Consider the following 15,505-nt stretch of genomic DNA (forward strand, 5'->3'; position numbering starts at 1 on the left):
GGAGGCCTCATTGCACTCTGCAACTTCCTTGTGAGGGGAAGTGGAGGGGCAGGCACTGATCTTCTCTCCACGGTGACAGTGACAGGGCCCGAGGGAATGGCCTGAAGCTGTGTCAGGAGAGGGTTAGGTTGGATATCAGGAAAAGGTTCTCCATTCAGAGCATGGCTGCGCACTGGAACAGCTCCCCAGGGAAGAGGTCACAGCTCCAGGCCTGAGTTTGAGAAGCATGGGGACAATGCTCTCAGGCACATGGTGTGACTGTTGGAGTGTCCTGTGCAGGGACAGGAGTTGGATTTCATTGTCCTGGTGGGTCTTTTCCAGCTTAGGATATTCTGTGCTGCTCTGTATATCCAGCATGACTAGAATAATCCCGTTTTAGTGCATTAGTTTTTGTCCTACTAATTCGAGTTCAGAAATAATTGTAGTTAGGGAGATTGGTGGATAATCTGCTTCCAGACCCACAAAGGAATGCTCATTAGTACTGAGTTTTGTTTTCAGTTCCACATAGGTCATGTTGATCTATAGGTATCATTTCTTTAATTGTAAAACCATCTGTGTTTGAAGAATTTGTTTTGTTTATTTCTTTTTTAAAGGTCAGAAAAAGAAAAATATTTCAACTAAATTCAGTTAAAGACTGTGGTGAATCCCTGTTGTGGACACTGGATTTTTTTGTTTGTTTTTTGTTCTTCATTTACTCCTGCTATATAATGCTTGTAATCATCGTATGCCTTTCTCCTGGCCAGTATACACGCAGAATATTTATCTGTGATGGCTGGGATGTCCAGCAATGGATTAGTCATAAAAATATGCTTTAAAATTGTTGCATTATGGGGTAACTGGACTGGGAGAAGAGACCTCCATTCATACTTCATAGCTGCACTTCTCTGGATTGCTGCAATGAGTGTTACCCAGGACAGACATAAAAAAGCATGAGAACTTATTGAAAAGCACACCTTTCTGAAATATCCAAATGAATTTCTGTTAAGAGACAGAAATCTCTTCTGGTTTTGTTTTTATTCATGTAATCTTTATGTTAGCATCTGAGAAAAATCCTGTGCTGCTACATTCTCAATGTATTTCTTTAGTTGAATGTGTAATCTCTGGCATTTGGCCTGTGTTCATGTTAAGAAAATACTTGGCTAGTTCATGCATTCCTGGAAGGACAACAGCAGGTTTTAAGTAGAAACAAAAATGTCATTTTAAATGCATACATGACCTAGTTTACTTCTTCATTTCTCCCCTAGCCCAGTCTCCAGTCAGATACGAGCCAAGAGCTCCCAGAGTAAGACCTGAGTATTGAGGGGGCCAAAAGTGGGGCAGCTCAGAGATCCTGCAGCAGAGCCCCAGCCACCTTCTAGCCTCAACAGCAGCAGTAAGCTGGAGTCTGCCTTGGGGGGACTCCAGGGCTGGGGCAAGTCTCAGTTTGAGTGTTAAAACCTGAAAATGCATCCATGTTCTTCTGATGTTTTGTTCAGTTCTGTTTGCTACCCATGACAGCCAATAAAGAATTTACTTCTGGGCAGTGACAGCAGTCTGAGTCTTGTTAGATTCATACAGTTCCCTCTGAAATACATTTTATTTCCCATTTAGTTTCATTTCTGAGTTGCATAACTACTTTTAATTAACAGTTCTGGATAAAGGATACTTGTTAGGAAAAGAGAATGTGCTTTGATGAAACAACAAGCTTGTCATAAACAGTGTAGTTTTGTGTTATCTGGAAGCAGATTGAACAAAACAGCCATATAACTATTTACAAATGAATTTTTGACTGGAGGTTTTCAGCACTCATTTGCTTTGGAAACTCACCTCCTGCTGTGGCTGTCCCTGTGGTGAAGAACACGTGGAATGCCAGCACCATTTTTTACATAGGCTTCTAAGGAAACACTCACTGTAGCTTGGATTCTCTGTTTCTGGGGTGCTGGCTCTAGCCAGCAACAAGGGGCTAGTATTTTGGGGTTTTTTTCCCCTTTTAAAATGTGAGGTCTTAAGTTCCACACTTTATCAGCAAGCATTTTTTTGCAAGGACAGTAGTTTCTGTCACAAATGATGTTTTCCTGCAGTCAGATCTGTAAACTGTACTTAGCATTGCTGGGCTAGTGATGGCTGCCAGACAGTAAAACATCCTTTTTGCTCTAATTTGGCGCTCACAGGAAAGGAACATGGGAATAGAATTTATTGGTGTGTATCAGCATTCCCATCAGTGACATAAGTGTGTCCCCACATCACTCCTGTATTCCTTCACATGGCTGTTTCCCAAGCAGTTTGAAGTGGTACTTTCAGATTCTCTCAGTACAATTGCCTTCCTGCACCCTCTCATTTTCATTAGTGCTAAAGGAAGACTGTTCAGTATCACATTTTACCCTCTTTTTCATACCTTTGAAGAAGACTTTTCATTACTTCTTTACTTCATCAGACTTTCATTCAATTAGCCTATTCTTTCCTTGAGCTTACAGACTTGGTGGGTTTTGTTTGCCAGGTGTGAGATTTGTGAATAGTTAAATGTATATTGAGCTTTTTTATATTTGCCTTAGTTGAATTCTTTGTATTTCTGAATGGTTTTAAGTCTACATGTAAAATGAAACAGCTCATAACTGTGTTGGAAAGAAGATTTTGAGAATTAAAATTATTGTTGCTGTGGTGTCATAGATGTTTTGATACAAACAAGCCCAAACAGTTACCATGATACTGTTGCCCCAGTTGTTTTCAGGAATATCTTTTCAGCTAGATTGTCTTTTTAGCTTAGTGAGCCAAATGCAAATGACTTTCCCTTTTGTGTATGTGAAACTGAATACAAAAAAACCTACAAAAATTAACCTAGATAAGCATGATTACTGTATTATCTTCTGAATTCTTTTATCCTTAATTGTATTTGCTAGGAAATGTCTGTGCCCAGTGAGGTTAGCTATCTGAAAGATGTAGTTGCTAAAGACAAGCTATTAACAGGTGGTGCAGTTAAGTTTTTTTATTACCAAAATTACAGATTTCTTAAAAATTTTATTTGAAAGCCAAAGTGACAAGGGGGAACTTAGAAAAGTAATGTTCTTTTTTAAGGCTAAATTTAATTAAGTAATTATTTTTCAGGACTCCCTCCTCTCGTTGCTCTTACATTAGTCTTGATTTAGTAAAAACCAGCTATTTTCTTGGGATTTTGTTTGTGCTGTAATACTGTACTGTCTTGCATGTTACTGTGTTGTGCTTATTAGTCAGACCATTAAACATTAAATTAGGAAGATGAAAATTTACTTTTGAAGGACTTTTATTTTAGAGAAAAGATAATGGCAAATACCCTCAACAAATATGACATTTCACAAATTATTGTTTGCATAGTGCACAAGGACTCTAATATTGCAAGCTTAATCAAGTGAGAAGTTGTGGAGTCACGTGAGTGACTGCTTGTAAGAGTTGTGACAAATTTAAATTAAAAATGTCTTCTACATAGAGCACAGAGAACACAAAATTGAGCTGCTATTTGTATTTATCTCTATGAAATACATTTTAAAAATAAGTGCTGCAAAAATACTTTTTTGAATCAGAAAATAAATTTTTTTTGGGACTCAGCCCCTGATCTGGTACTGGAGCTGTTGGTTTTTTCTAGTCCTGTTCCCTTTCAGAATATATTTGATTACTGAACTGAGCTTATTCTGAATAAAATATTAATATCTTCCTTCTGATTTGAATGGAAGAGTTTTGTGCCTGTCAGCCTTTTAGAATTTTTTTATGAAGGACCTATATGTTTACAACTGTGTAACTTCTTTGCCCAATTGGACAAGAACATAAGTAAGGTTAAATAAGATGGAGAAAATAGTGAGGATATAAATGGATGAATAGTTATTACATGACAGGATTCTGATGGGGTAACATATTTTTGCATTTTTATATTTTTATGTATATCTCTAAGGGCTGAGTCTGGACAGCACTTTACTGGGGTGGTTCTTACCAGCCTTTCAAGTGTAGCTGCTGTTTTTACAATTTATGTGAATGAATTAAACTTTTAAAAAATTATATTTTCCCATTTATCTAAGCTTAGCTCTTTCAGGGATTGAGGAATGATTTGCAGTCTATTTTCATCCTGTTGCAGGTTGTTAAAAATTAAATTTTAATCCAAAGACTCTTCTACAGAAAATTGTGAAGGTTGAAATATTCTTGACTAGCCCTACCAGCCCCACTGACCTTTTTCATGATCCCACGGGGGTTACTTTGTTCTGTGAAAAAATGCTCATCCATCATGGAACAGCTTTATAGGTTCAACAAGATGGGCTCTGCTGCGTCTCATGTGGAACAGGGTCAGGGTGCCTCCCTTGTGGGGAGGACCCTGGAGGTGTCCCCAGGAAGTGTGTGAGCCCCAGGAGGGACCCGAGGGGTGATCCCTGGCAGCCCCCTGCTCCTCCTGGCTCCCGTGGGCCTGTTCCGAGTGTCCACGTTGGAAATGGCCACAGATGGCCAGTGCTGGAACCTCCAGCTCTGCCCCCCAGGTCTCCAGAGGGGAGAAGCTCTGGCAACATGGATCTGTAGGAGGAAGGTGGAGGGACTGTACCTCCCTGTGGGTGGAGAATGAAGCTAAACGTGAAGTGAGAACAAAATCTTGGATAGTTTTGTTTAAGGGCAAAGGCAGGAGGGAGAAACAGTCCCCAGATAGAAACACACAGAAAAGGAAAGGGTAGAGAAAACAGTAACTAGAAAATTAAATGGTTTAAGGAAAACGAGGGACAGGGAGGTAAAAATGCAGATGTGGATATATGACGTAAACCAGAAAATAGATGTTTAAAAAGAATCTGTCATACAGAATTTCTTAACGCATGCTGAAATTCATGGAAGGGACATTAAAAACAGACATCATAAAAAATCCTCTAGTGATATTTTGCTTGTTTGATTTGGAAGTGACCCATCAGATATGCTAGCACACGATGTCCTAAATGGTCACACGTGTGAGTTCATAGTGCAAAAACATTAATTGCTTACGGCCTGGATATATCTCTTCCTAATGACTTGGAAAGTACATGGATCATTTTCCACTCACTTAAGGTACAAATAACATTCTGTATGGTTAGCACATGAAACAGACTTGTCACAAGAGTGTGTGTCTCTAACATCAGGTGTGCATCATTTGCTGTGACACAATAAACTGCCTGCTGAGCAGGTTCCCCAAACTAACTGTGAGAAGAGAGGTCATTCTGCCACTGACAATGCTTTCTACAGCATTTCTACAAACCTGGTAACAAAGTTAGTGTCAGGAGTCTAAAACAGGGTTGTTTTTTTTCCACAATGATATTACCTTCCAAGGAGACATTAGCAAGAATTATTGAAACAGATCCTGGGATCAGTGGTATTTCACAACCACCTTACTATAATCCTTTATTAGATTTATATTCCTGGCTACAGCTTTGCAGGTTTTTTTGGCTTGGGTTTTTTTGGTATGTTTTTTTTTTACACATACCAGTGAGAATTAATAAATCAGATCTCTTGAGAAATGGTTATTTCACAATCACTTGCTAATGCTGCTGTCAGGAATGTAAATAAATGAATTTGTGCAAAGAATGGTGTTAGTGTTAGGGGATAACCAAGTACTAATTTTACTGAACAAGAATAGAAGTTCAGGAAGAAGGAGGTAAACAGAAACCAACTTAGACACAGAACTTCTCTGTGCTCTGCCTTTGGCAACCGAAGCAGGAAAAGTATCTCAAAAACCTTCTCCAGAACAGTGGAAAGCTGAAATTGCTGGCTTTCCTGAGGAGCCAAAGCCTTAGGTAGTTGGAAATAGAATAGTAGTAGAAGAATAATTCATTCTGTTAGCTTATCTTTTTGAGTTGATTGCAGTATCTTACTTCCTTTGCTTGCTGATTAAATTAATTGGCTGGTGTTTCATTAAACCTGCTCTGGGAGCTCAGGACTCCGAAGCAGCATAAACTGATGGAAATCTACCATGCAACCAGGCTCTCCTTTGATCCAGCAGTGCTGTAACATCCACTTGAAAAATGCCAAATACATCAGCCAGACTCTCTTTTGACTTGAGATGAGGTCAGTCTTGATCCTAGGCAGGATCTTTGTTCAGTTTGGTCTGCAAGGTAAAAAATGGCCCTGGAAAAGCACCCTTCCCTTCTTTCAGGAGACTGCTTACATATGTGTCCAATTCAGATGGGAATGAGGGTGTACTTGTCTGAGGTGATACTCAAGCTAAGGTGATAGACATTTAAAACTAAGATGTCATCCACATGTAGGGAAGTAATATTAAATATCTGACATGGAAATATTTCAGGAAATGTAGTTTTATATGCTGCTATTCTAATATGAGTTTTCAAAAATAGCAGGCATCCAGAAGCTCAGTGTATTGTGGCAGTTTTTTCTTCAATACTGAAAACCAAGAGCTAAAGTGACTGTTGTTGGGTAAGAGAAGTACAGCATTTTGCTCTTACATTGCTCTAAAGGATCCCATGGGCCCAGACTTGTTCATCCTAGTTTGGGATTCACCACTGCTGCTGTATCTGGTGAATTAAAGACCTATTTCCATAGGTTTGTGTGGGCTGTTACAACTTCTGTTGTTCCTTCATATTCTCTTTGTACATCAAATAAGTAAAGGACTTACCTGAGTGGTTGTTAGGATTGTCATTTTTCAGTGCCACAAATAATGACTAAGTGCTGACTGTTGTCTGCTGGGGAGGCTGGAGGCAGAGTGGTCAGATAAGATGGCATGACCAGTTCTCAGGGTATACAATTGCAGCCTGCTGTTTGTTTTAAAATATTAATCTACCTTCAGATTGGAAAACCTGTCTTTTAATCTGGTGTGGTGTCATGTTAGTACTGTTAGACCTTTGTGGTTTTCAGAATAGGGCAGAAGAATGGTCTTTGAAGGTTTCCACGCAGATAGTCCGTCTACAAATGTAAACATACTGAGTAGAGAGCAATGATTTTTGAACTGAAAACTCTGTCAAAATGACTACTGCATGAAAATGCTGTCAGAGTACATGTGACATGGATACTCAAATCTGTTTTACTGGTACCTGCATGGGCTTTCCACAGTGCTGTCTGTAGGATTTGCCTTTTATGATGGGGCTTTCAGCAGTCTGGTATAGGGGTAAATGTCCCTGCTCATGACAGGGGGGTTTGATTGACTCTAAAGTCCCTTCCAGCCCAGACTGTTCCGTGATTCTGTGCCTCGGCCTGGTTTGAATGCCAGCACGTTGCTCAATAGCAAGAGGAGCTGTGCAAGGCCCATCCAGCTCCCTGGGCTTCTGCACAGGGTGAGAAGATCAGGGACATGAGCTTCTCCAAGCTCTGAGGTGTGCACCTGGAAGCACATTTGCCTATTTGTCTATTTGCTGCTCAGCCCTAGGGTACTTGCTTTTGTTTTGGAAACAGACCTTCCCCTGTATTTGTGTTTGCTCTGAGGTAAGTGGTGCTGCCACCTCTGACAGCAAGAGCCGGTGTGTGCTGGGTACTGTCCCAGGAAGGAGAGAGGAGCCCTGTTCCAGCCTATTCTGGAATAGCTGGAGAGCACAAGTCTCCTCCAAAGCACATGAACACCCACGAGTGTCTGTTCACACTGCCTTCTTTTAGGATAGTAGCACCAGAGAAGGCTGAAGCCTGGGGCTTTTTTTGTAAGTTGTTACGAGTCCTCCAAAGTCAGCTAACTTTTGCTAGTAATTGTGCTCACATAAGCATGATTTCCCTCTAACAACAGGCCAAAGATCTTCTGCAACAGCAGGAATTCTATGAATATTTCATGAGTAGCTTAAGCTAGAATTTTTAGGATTAAAAAGAGGAAACTGGGTCAAATGCACATGTTGTAAGCATCTAAGTTCTTTAATGCTAGATTCATATATGTTGCATTTTGAAAACTGAAGAAGGAGGTCTTGTGCGGTGGCTTTTTTGTGCGGTGGTGTGTTTTTTTTCATTGGACTATTTTATGGAACAAATTCCTTTCCCCTTTGGAATTTTGTGGGCCAGATCCCAAGAGACTCGTGGAGTTTCACAGTATGTTCAATGACTTCAGGAGATTCTTTTCCAGCATGTGGTGTCTGAGCTGGGTGTTGTTTTCAAATATTGTCACAAGCGAAAGCCACTGCCAGTGCCCAGATAAATGAAGTAACAACCTAAAGTTCAGATTAAAGGAAAGGAATGTTTCTTCCTTTCTAAAGATCAGTTGCATGGGAGAGATGGAATATGTAGTTACTACATCATGCTGGTACTGCAATGGTCTTATAAACAGAAGTAATCAAATGCAAGAGAAAGATCCTGATGACTGTTATTTCAAATCTCTCTTACACCTGTAGGTGTGTTAGTGGTTCCCTGGCATAACTTCAGTTCTGTTTTAGTTGTTTTAACTCTCTCTTTGGTATTGTGTGCCATATTAGGCTTCATTTTATAAGATACAGGAGATGATGAAGGAGAAAATGGAAAATCCCACCAGTGTATTATAAGTCTCTGGAGCTGTAAATAATCAATATGGTTGTTCTCAGTGTTTTCACACATGGTTTTACTCTCTTGTCACAATTATCTGTAATGGTTAGTATCTTTTTTCTTATTATTTTCAGCCATGTAGGCATTTTTAGATTTGGTGTATAAAATATGTAAATGGCTAAGCTATAAGACTGCTCTTAGTGGTCTTTGTGGCCTTTTTAAAATATGTATGGAAACAGAAAGTGTATAAATGTAATTGATTGCTTAGCATTATTGTGGTAAAGAGCATTTCTAAGCTGAATACTGTTGGAGGTTTTTTTTTACACAGAAATGCACCAGTGCAAGATGGACTGTCTGGTGTCTTTGCCAGAGCAAGTGCTGAGCATTCAGTGCAAGAGGAGCTTGGGGAGGGTAACCCTGTTAGTGCTGGTTGATGTCTCTGTGCCAGCCTAGTCCTCTCTCTGCCTCCTCACAGTTGCCTTTGGGAAGCTGTCATCTATCCTCTAGTTTTGTCCCAAATGGGTTTTAGGTATTTTAAGAAAACTAAAAATTACAGCATGCACTTCATGATTATTACCCTCCCTTTTGCTGGCTCAAACTCAAAGCTGACATTATGTTGTCTTATTGAGGCTTGATAAAACTGTTAGGATTTGCCTTCCTCCTCCTTTGAAATACCTCTATGGAGTGCTAGCATGCAAATACTAAATATAAAAGCAAAGAAATTGATTTCTTTTTGGTTAATTTAGGCTTTTGTGCTATTAATTCCATGGCAGATGTTTTCTTTTTAAGGCTGTACTCTGTCAGGGAGTGTGTTTTATCCAGAGTGAGTGCTAGTGTCCACATTGGGTGCTAAAGTGTCACTTTTAAGAAGGGTAATATTTTTAATGACAAAGAGCAAAGTCCAAAGAACAAGTGGACCCTGTTTCTGGGTTTCTTTAACTGGAATTGGATTGCTTTACCTACAGGTTTGGTGGCTGACTGGCTTCTTTCTCTGCTTTTTATCATAACATTTAGGGGTTTACAGCAACTAAATCACTACTCATGAGGTTATTTCAAACAAGCTTTTGCTCAATAAAGATCAAGTTTGGGCTTTGTTTATAAATCTTGTATACTGCCTTTTCACTAGGAGGAATTTCCACTTATCCTGGGAATTAATTCTGGGTTTATTTGGAATTAAATTTCAGTAGTTTGGTTTGGATGGGGTTTTTTATCATCATCTTCTTCTTTTCCCACTGTTCAGCTGTGAGGTCTGGCTGGCTGCCCCCACCACCACCTGCACTACCCCCTCGACCTTCTGTATCTCAGGTATGGACAAAGCTTCAGTTCTTTGCTGTGTGTTACTTGTTTATTTATGGTACCATTGCAGTGGTTAGCACTGGTTGGCTTGGACACAGCAGTTGATCCTGCTTCCAAGTCAATGAGAATCTGCAGTTTGCAGTTCCATGTCCTCCTTCCTGTGTCTTTCTGGCCGGTGTGATGCAGTGTCAAATTACAGACTAATGAATTAAACCTCTTTGCAGTGGAGCTTACATGCACCCACTACCCTTTACTTACCTAACTGTAAATGAAAGGCTAGCAAAATTGATCTACTAAAATGAGTTTCATGCCTGAAAACATGGGCTTGATACCTGCTGTTGCTCTTTGCTTCTTGAGCTTCAAAGCTGAGGGAATCTGCTAAGGGAACCGTGGCATGGAAGTGTGTGTTGCACCCATGGGCTTAAAAAAATAATGCTGAAAGGAAGTGAATGCCATGTCAGCTATGTTGTTAAGTTTCAAACCATTAGTGGTGTGCTTTTATTTTGCATTTTGGGTGAGTTTTTGGGGGTTTGTGTTTTTTAGAGCATGACAAAACTACAGCACAACACAAATTGACAAAATAATGCATGTCTGCATCAAGGTAATTCTTTGCCTTTCAGGAGATCATGGAGTATCACAATATTTTTCTGTGCTATTGGCTGTGTTAAGTTTTAGGCACAATATGCTTCATGTATTACTCCTTTAGATGAAGTGTATGATAGGAAACAAATCCACAGGGGAGCTGACAGCCCTTACATACTGAAAGCTGGTGAGATACCTTCCATAGGCCATGATGGTCATCACTTGAGCTTACCCTTAAGAGTGTGCTGTTGAGCACCTCTTACTGCACAGTGCTTATGATGGAAATGATTAGAGGCTTGTTGCCAGACACAGCTCCATCAGCAGCTGGTTGTGCTCTCCTTCTCCCCATCCCTTGCTAGCACTGAGTGCAGTTCCTGCCTTGAGGACTGTAGAACACTCTGGTTTGAGCTTGCATGTTTCCCCAGTCAGGATGGCATTAGCCATGCTGCTGCCAGCACACACCCCTTGGTGCTCCCATCACATTCCTGCTTTGTCTGACACAGAGAGAGAGCAGAGCAGTCTTCCCCTCTGGCTTCTCCAGATCCCACAGCACAGCTCCCACCTCCCAATCCCAGATCAGCACAGCTCCCACCTCCCAATCCCAGATCCACAGCACAGCTCCCACCTCCCAATCCCAGATCCACAGCACAGCTCCCACCTCCCAATCCCAGATCAGCACAGCTCCCACCTCCCAATCCCGGATCCACAGCACAGCTCCCACCTCCCAATCCCAGATCCACAGCACAGCTCCCACCTCCCAATCCCGGATCAGCCCAGCTCCCAACTCCCAATCCCAGATCCACAGCACAGCTCCCACCTCCCAATCCCGGATCAGCACAGCTCCCACCTCCCAATCCCGGATCAGCCCAGCTCCCAACTCCCAATCCCAGATCCACAGCTCAGCTCCCTACCTCCCAGTTGTGTGCCTGCAGCAGTTGCTGCTGCAACCTATGCCAGCCCTCCTGCCACTGCTGCAGCTTCCCATAGTGCAGTGCAAGCCCTCTTGCTGCCATTGGGAAAAGCACTAAAGACAACAAATCCTGTTCTCAGAGAACAAAACCCTTGGTTTCAGGCAAGGTTCTGTTAATTCTCCATTTTCTTGTCCTATGATCAGGTTGTGTTTCCTTAGCAGGGGAGTGACAATTTGTGTATGCATGCCCAGCATCTTCCTAACCAAATACTGAACCAAGTGCTCATCCTACACTTGGACATGCAGAATACAGGACCCTCCTAAAATTATAAACACAAGAAGATTGTCATGTGGAATTTTTGATCCAGTCCTCTCCATTACAGAGGTCTGGTTTCTAAAAGGAAAAAAAAAAAAAAAAAAAAAAGGTTTCTCTGTCTGCTCAGTAATGAATATGCAGCTGATGCTTTGCTAACATGCATCACTTACATTTACTCAATTTATTTCTGATGATATTTAAAGATATTGGATCAAACATCAAAATACTGTTGTACTCATGTCTCTCAAAAGTATCTAAAACTAGTTCTTGAAAACATGAATACACTTCATGCTCATCACATTGTTTATTTTTTCCCCAAGGATGCCTTTATGTGATAAAGGTAACAGAGAAAAGGTTACAGGGAAATATGTGTGATGGGGTCATAATTCAGCTGACCTGACCTTTGCAAATAGCATGTAAGCAATAGTGGCATATGGATTACCATAGTCCAGTGGGGCCCTTGAATTAAAGAGCACAGAAAAGCTGGAGGAAGGGATCTGCTTTCAAAGCTGAGACAGGATCAAGACCTGAAGAAAAGCCTTGAGGCTGAAACTGCATATTCAGCTTTTTCTTATTTCAAGATTTACCATACTCTCCTTAAATTTCTGTTTTAACTTATTTTTCAACAATGTTATTGAAAATCATACTTTAGTGTCATTTTGCTGTACTCTTGCAGTTAAGCACTGTTAGTGACAAATGTAGCTTGGAAGTGACGCAAACCCTGCATATTTCAGGTGGCTGTGCACCTTAAAGTATGCTCATGATATGATTATTTTGGCTCAGCTTTGGAAATCAGTTGATGGAGGAGCAGAGGGAAATAATTTCTTTCTGAGGTCTCTGGTTTTCTATGGATGACTGAGAAGCAGATTGAACCAGTTGGCTTTTCAGAGTGAGATTAAAGGGCTCATGGAATGCAAAGACCAAAGTGCATAAAAGAGAGGTACCCAGGGACAGGTGTTGCATATCAGTGGATCACAAGTCCAGAATATAGAAATGGCACCTTGACTTTGCTCCTATGTTGCAGTGCTTTTTAGTAGAATTTATTTCAACCTTTAGGAAAACATTATTTTTCCTGTCAGAGGCTCCAAGATAATCAACCTTGGTGAGTTACTGAATCACTGATTATTCAGTGTGCCAAACATCTTTACTCATATCACAAACGTCCTACATTATGTCCACATCCAACTCTGCTTCCATAGTCCAGCTGTATTACAAGGGACAAGGATTGTGTCACTGGGTGAGCAGAGCACAAGGTGATGCAGCTGATGCTGTTGTGGCCTTGACTTCACAGCTCAGGGGATGTACAGGATTATTGTGGCAGGCTTGAGTCTTGGGATGCTGTGAGGATCTGGCCAGTTTATGGCAAATAGCAGCAGGACTGGCTTCTCTGCTCAGCTTGCTGCTGCCAGCCCATGCTGTTCCACACCTCTGCTGGGCAGACACCTTTACAGGTGGTGGCTGCGTCTCTTTTTTCTTCTATGACAGCTGTTCAAGCTGGTGGATTTAACTCTGTGTTTCTTTTTGCTTGATGGCCTCAAAAAGGCTATGGTAGTTCCTTCTCAGCATCTCATTATCTTCAGTTCACAATCTTTTAACCCAAATTCCAACCCAATTCTGCACCCCAAGCCATTCTGAATTGATGTTTACAGTAAGACATTGTGAATTGCATGAATCTAATAAAAGAATTAACTCTTTTATTAGATTCATCAATTCATATTGCTTTCCCATTAAAAGTCATTCAAATTTTGCCCAATTTTGTAAAAAGTTCTTGGAAAGAATATGTATGGAAAAGCACTTACACATAGATGAGAGGGTTTTTTTGGATATGTTATTTTGAAGTATTTTCCTTTTATGCTTAAGGCTGTGTGTAACTTCACTGGCACCTTCTGTGATCTCTAGTAGCACCTCACATTTAGCAAGTCTGCAGTAGCTTCTTGGATTTGAGGATAATTTTATCCATATTGGTTTCCCAATTTTATTTGCCATAAATATTTCATATCCTACAAACTGTTGTAGACTTGCTGGGATACTTGTAGGATACTGGCATGCTTATTTCCCATGCCATGCTGTAGTATATAGAACAGATAACCTGCAGCTTTTGGAGATAACTGTGGTTTTTTTCTGGGCTTGCAGAGAATGGGGTTCAGCAGCTTGGGTAAGTTTTCCTCATCCTCTGTTCCTAACTTGATGGTAAACTTAAGTAATCAAGGAGAAACGGCATAAAGGTGGCCCCAAAACTGTTGTGCAGATCCAGGGCTGTGCAGAGAAAATTTGTGCTACGTGGAGGTGTAGGAATCACGGTAGGAAGGCAATAACTATACAGCTGATTTGCAGTGACACAGATTTCAGATAGAAAGTAACTTTGGGTGCTCATGAATAACTGGAGCCAAACATGTATGCACATTTCATATAAGCCCCTGTTGTTATTTTTTTAATGGAAAACAAAATAATATTTTATTACTGTTGGCTTTTAAGCCTACAGAAGTCATTTACCACAGCTGCTTTCTGGGAGATTTCGTAACATATTTATGTTAATAGGAATTATGGATGAACACCGAAAAGCAAATATAACTTTAGGAGTTTAGCCAACATCAGCTAACTATCTGCAATGTTGCCCAATTAGATCAGTTTTCCTGTATTTAAATTACTGTATTTCAGTACCTTCCTGTTCAACAATGAAGGCGTATCTTCAACCCTGCTTGTGCTGTATAAGGGAATTTGAAAACAGTGGGACTGGAAGAAAACTCTGTGTATCTTGGCTGAAAAAACTGATGTTCCTGGTCTCTTTTCCCAGAGTCACAATTTTAAGCCTGTTGATTTTGTAAATTCACAGTGGTTTGTGCTGCACTTTTATTTCTGGAGACCTTGGGATGTGTTTTTCCCACTGATTCCATGATGGCAGTTTTGGCAGGCACTGAAAAAATTATGGGTGAAGGCAAAGCATTCAAGTGGAGTAGAGTAGGTAGGCAGCTGTTAACATTATCAAACTGAAGTACCCTGAATCCAGTGCAGCTCTGAAGATTAAAATCTCACTGTGTTACATGAGCTCAGAATTCAGCTGTCAGTTGAGTGGCCATCGTAACCTTTAGATGTTATTGATTTGGTGAAATCCTGGAAATGAAGCACTGTGAGGGGTGATGGGTGGGTCACCCTGCCCAGTCACAGCCCCTGGTGGTGTTGGAAAGCAAAGATAGTGCTCTTTTTAATATATTAAATGTTCTGCTTTCCAAATGTTACTTGATACTTCATAGCTCCTTGAAGCTTTTTGGCCATTCATCATCCAGAATTGCAAGTGAAAACTGGGACCCATTTCAAGAAGTTGTCTCTACTAACATGCCTCCACATCCTGCTGAATCCATGGAGAGCCACGAATGTGGCTCAGGCTGGATTTTTAACCATCAATTACACGTGCCCATGCTGAGGCCAGGAGGTGGGGAAGGACTCCCACCCATCCTGCTGAGACCCCTGGGCCTCCAGAGCAGGATGGCCACGTGCAGGCTCCGTGCTGGGAGGTGGCCCAGGTGTCCCCCCACACCAGTGTCTTTGGCTACAGCACAGATACATGGAGGCTGAGGTTGGACTTGCTTACAAGGTTGTTTGGAGAAAATACTCAGGCATTCCCTTATTCTGCAAAATTACATGAGGAATTTCAAGTGCTGGCAGGACACCTTGAATTTTTCAGGAAGGAACTTTTCTGTTGCATGAATAAAAATTGCCCCTGCAAAAAAGTGACTATTTTGCTTTTGGCACCATGCAATTTTATACAGTTTTATACTCTCCCAAATAACTATTTTATATTTAATGAAAGGAATACTTTTCAGCTTGCATTTACAACCATTGTGCAAGGAAAGGTTGGGATTTTTTTTATTATCTCCATGGCTTTGGCTGCACAATAACATATGTTGTATAAGCCGTGCAATAGTACTGAAGAGGCATGTAACAGTAATGAAACTGAAAGTCTTCTATAACATGAAAGATTTTGCCATCTGCCACTTTAATATAATACA

At 40.8% G+C, this 15,505-nt stretch overlaps 1 protein-coding gene across 1 annotated transcript in view; it reads left to right on the plus strand.

The window, feature by feature from the left end:
* REPS2 (RALBP1 associated Eps domain containing 2) overlaps positions 1-15,505 on the plus strand; it is a 95,289-nt gene that overhangs the window by 63,498 nt on the left and 16,286 nt on the right. Inside the window, exon 14 of the mRNA XM_059493658.1 lies at positions 9,635-9,699. Coding sequence (XP_059349641.1) covers positions 9,635-9,699 — 65 coding nt within the window. The remainder of the gene's footprint in view (positions 1-9,634; positions 9,700-15,505) is intronic.

This window comes from Ammospiza nelsoni, chromosome 2 (assembly GCF_027579445.1).
Source record: "Ammospiza nelsoni isolate bAmmNel1 chromosome 2, bAmmNel1.pri, whole genome shotgun sequence".
Lineage (NCBI taxonomy): Eukaryota > Metazoa > Chordata > Aves > Passeriformes > Passerellidae > Ammospiza > Ammospiza nelsoni.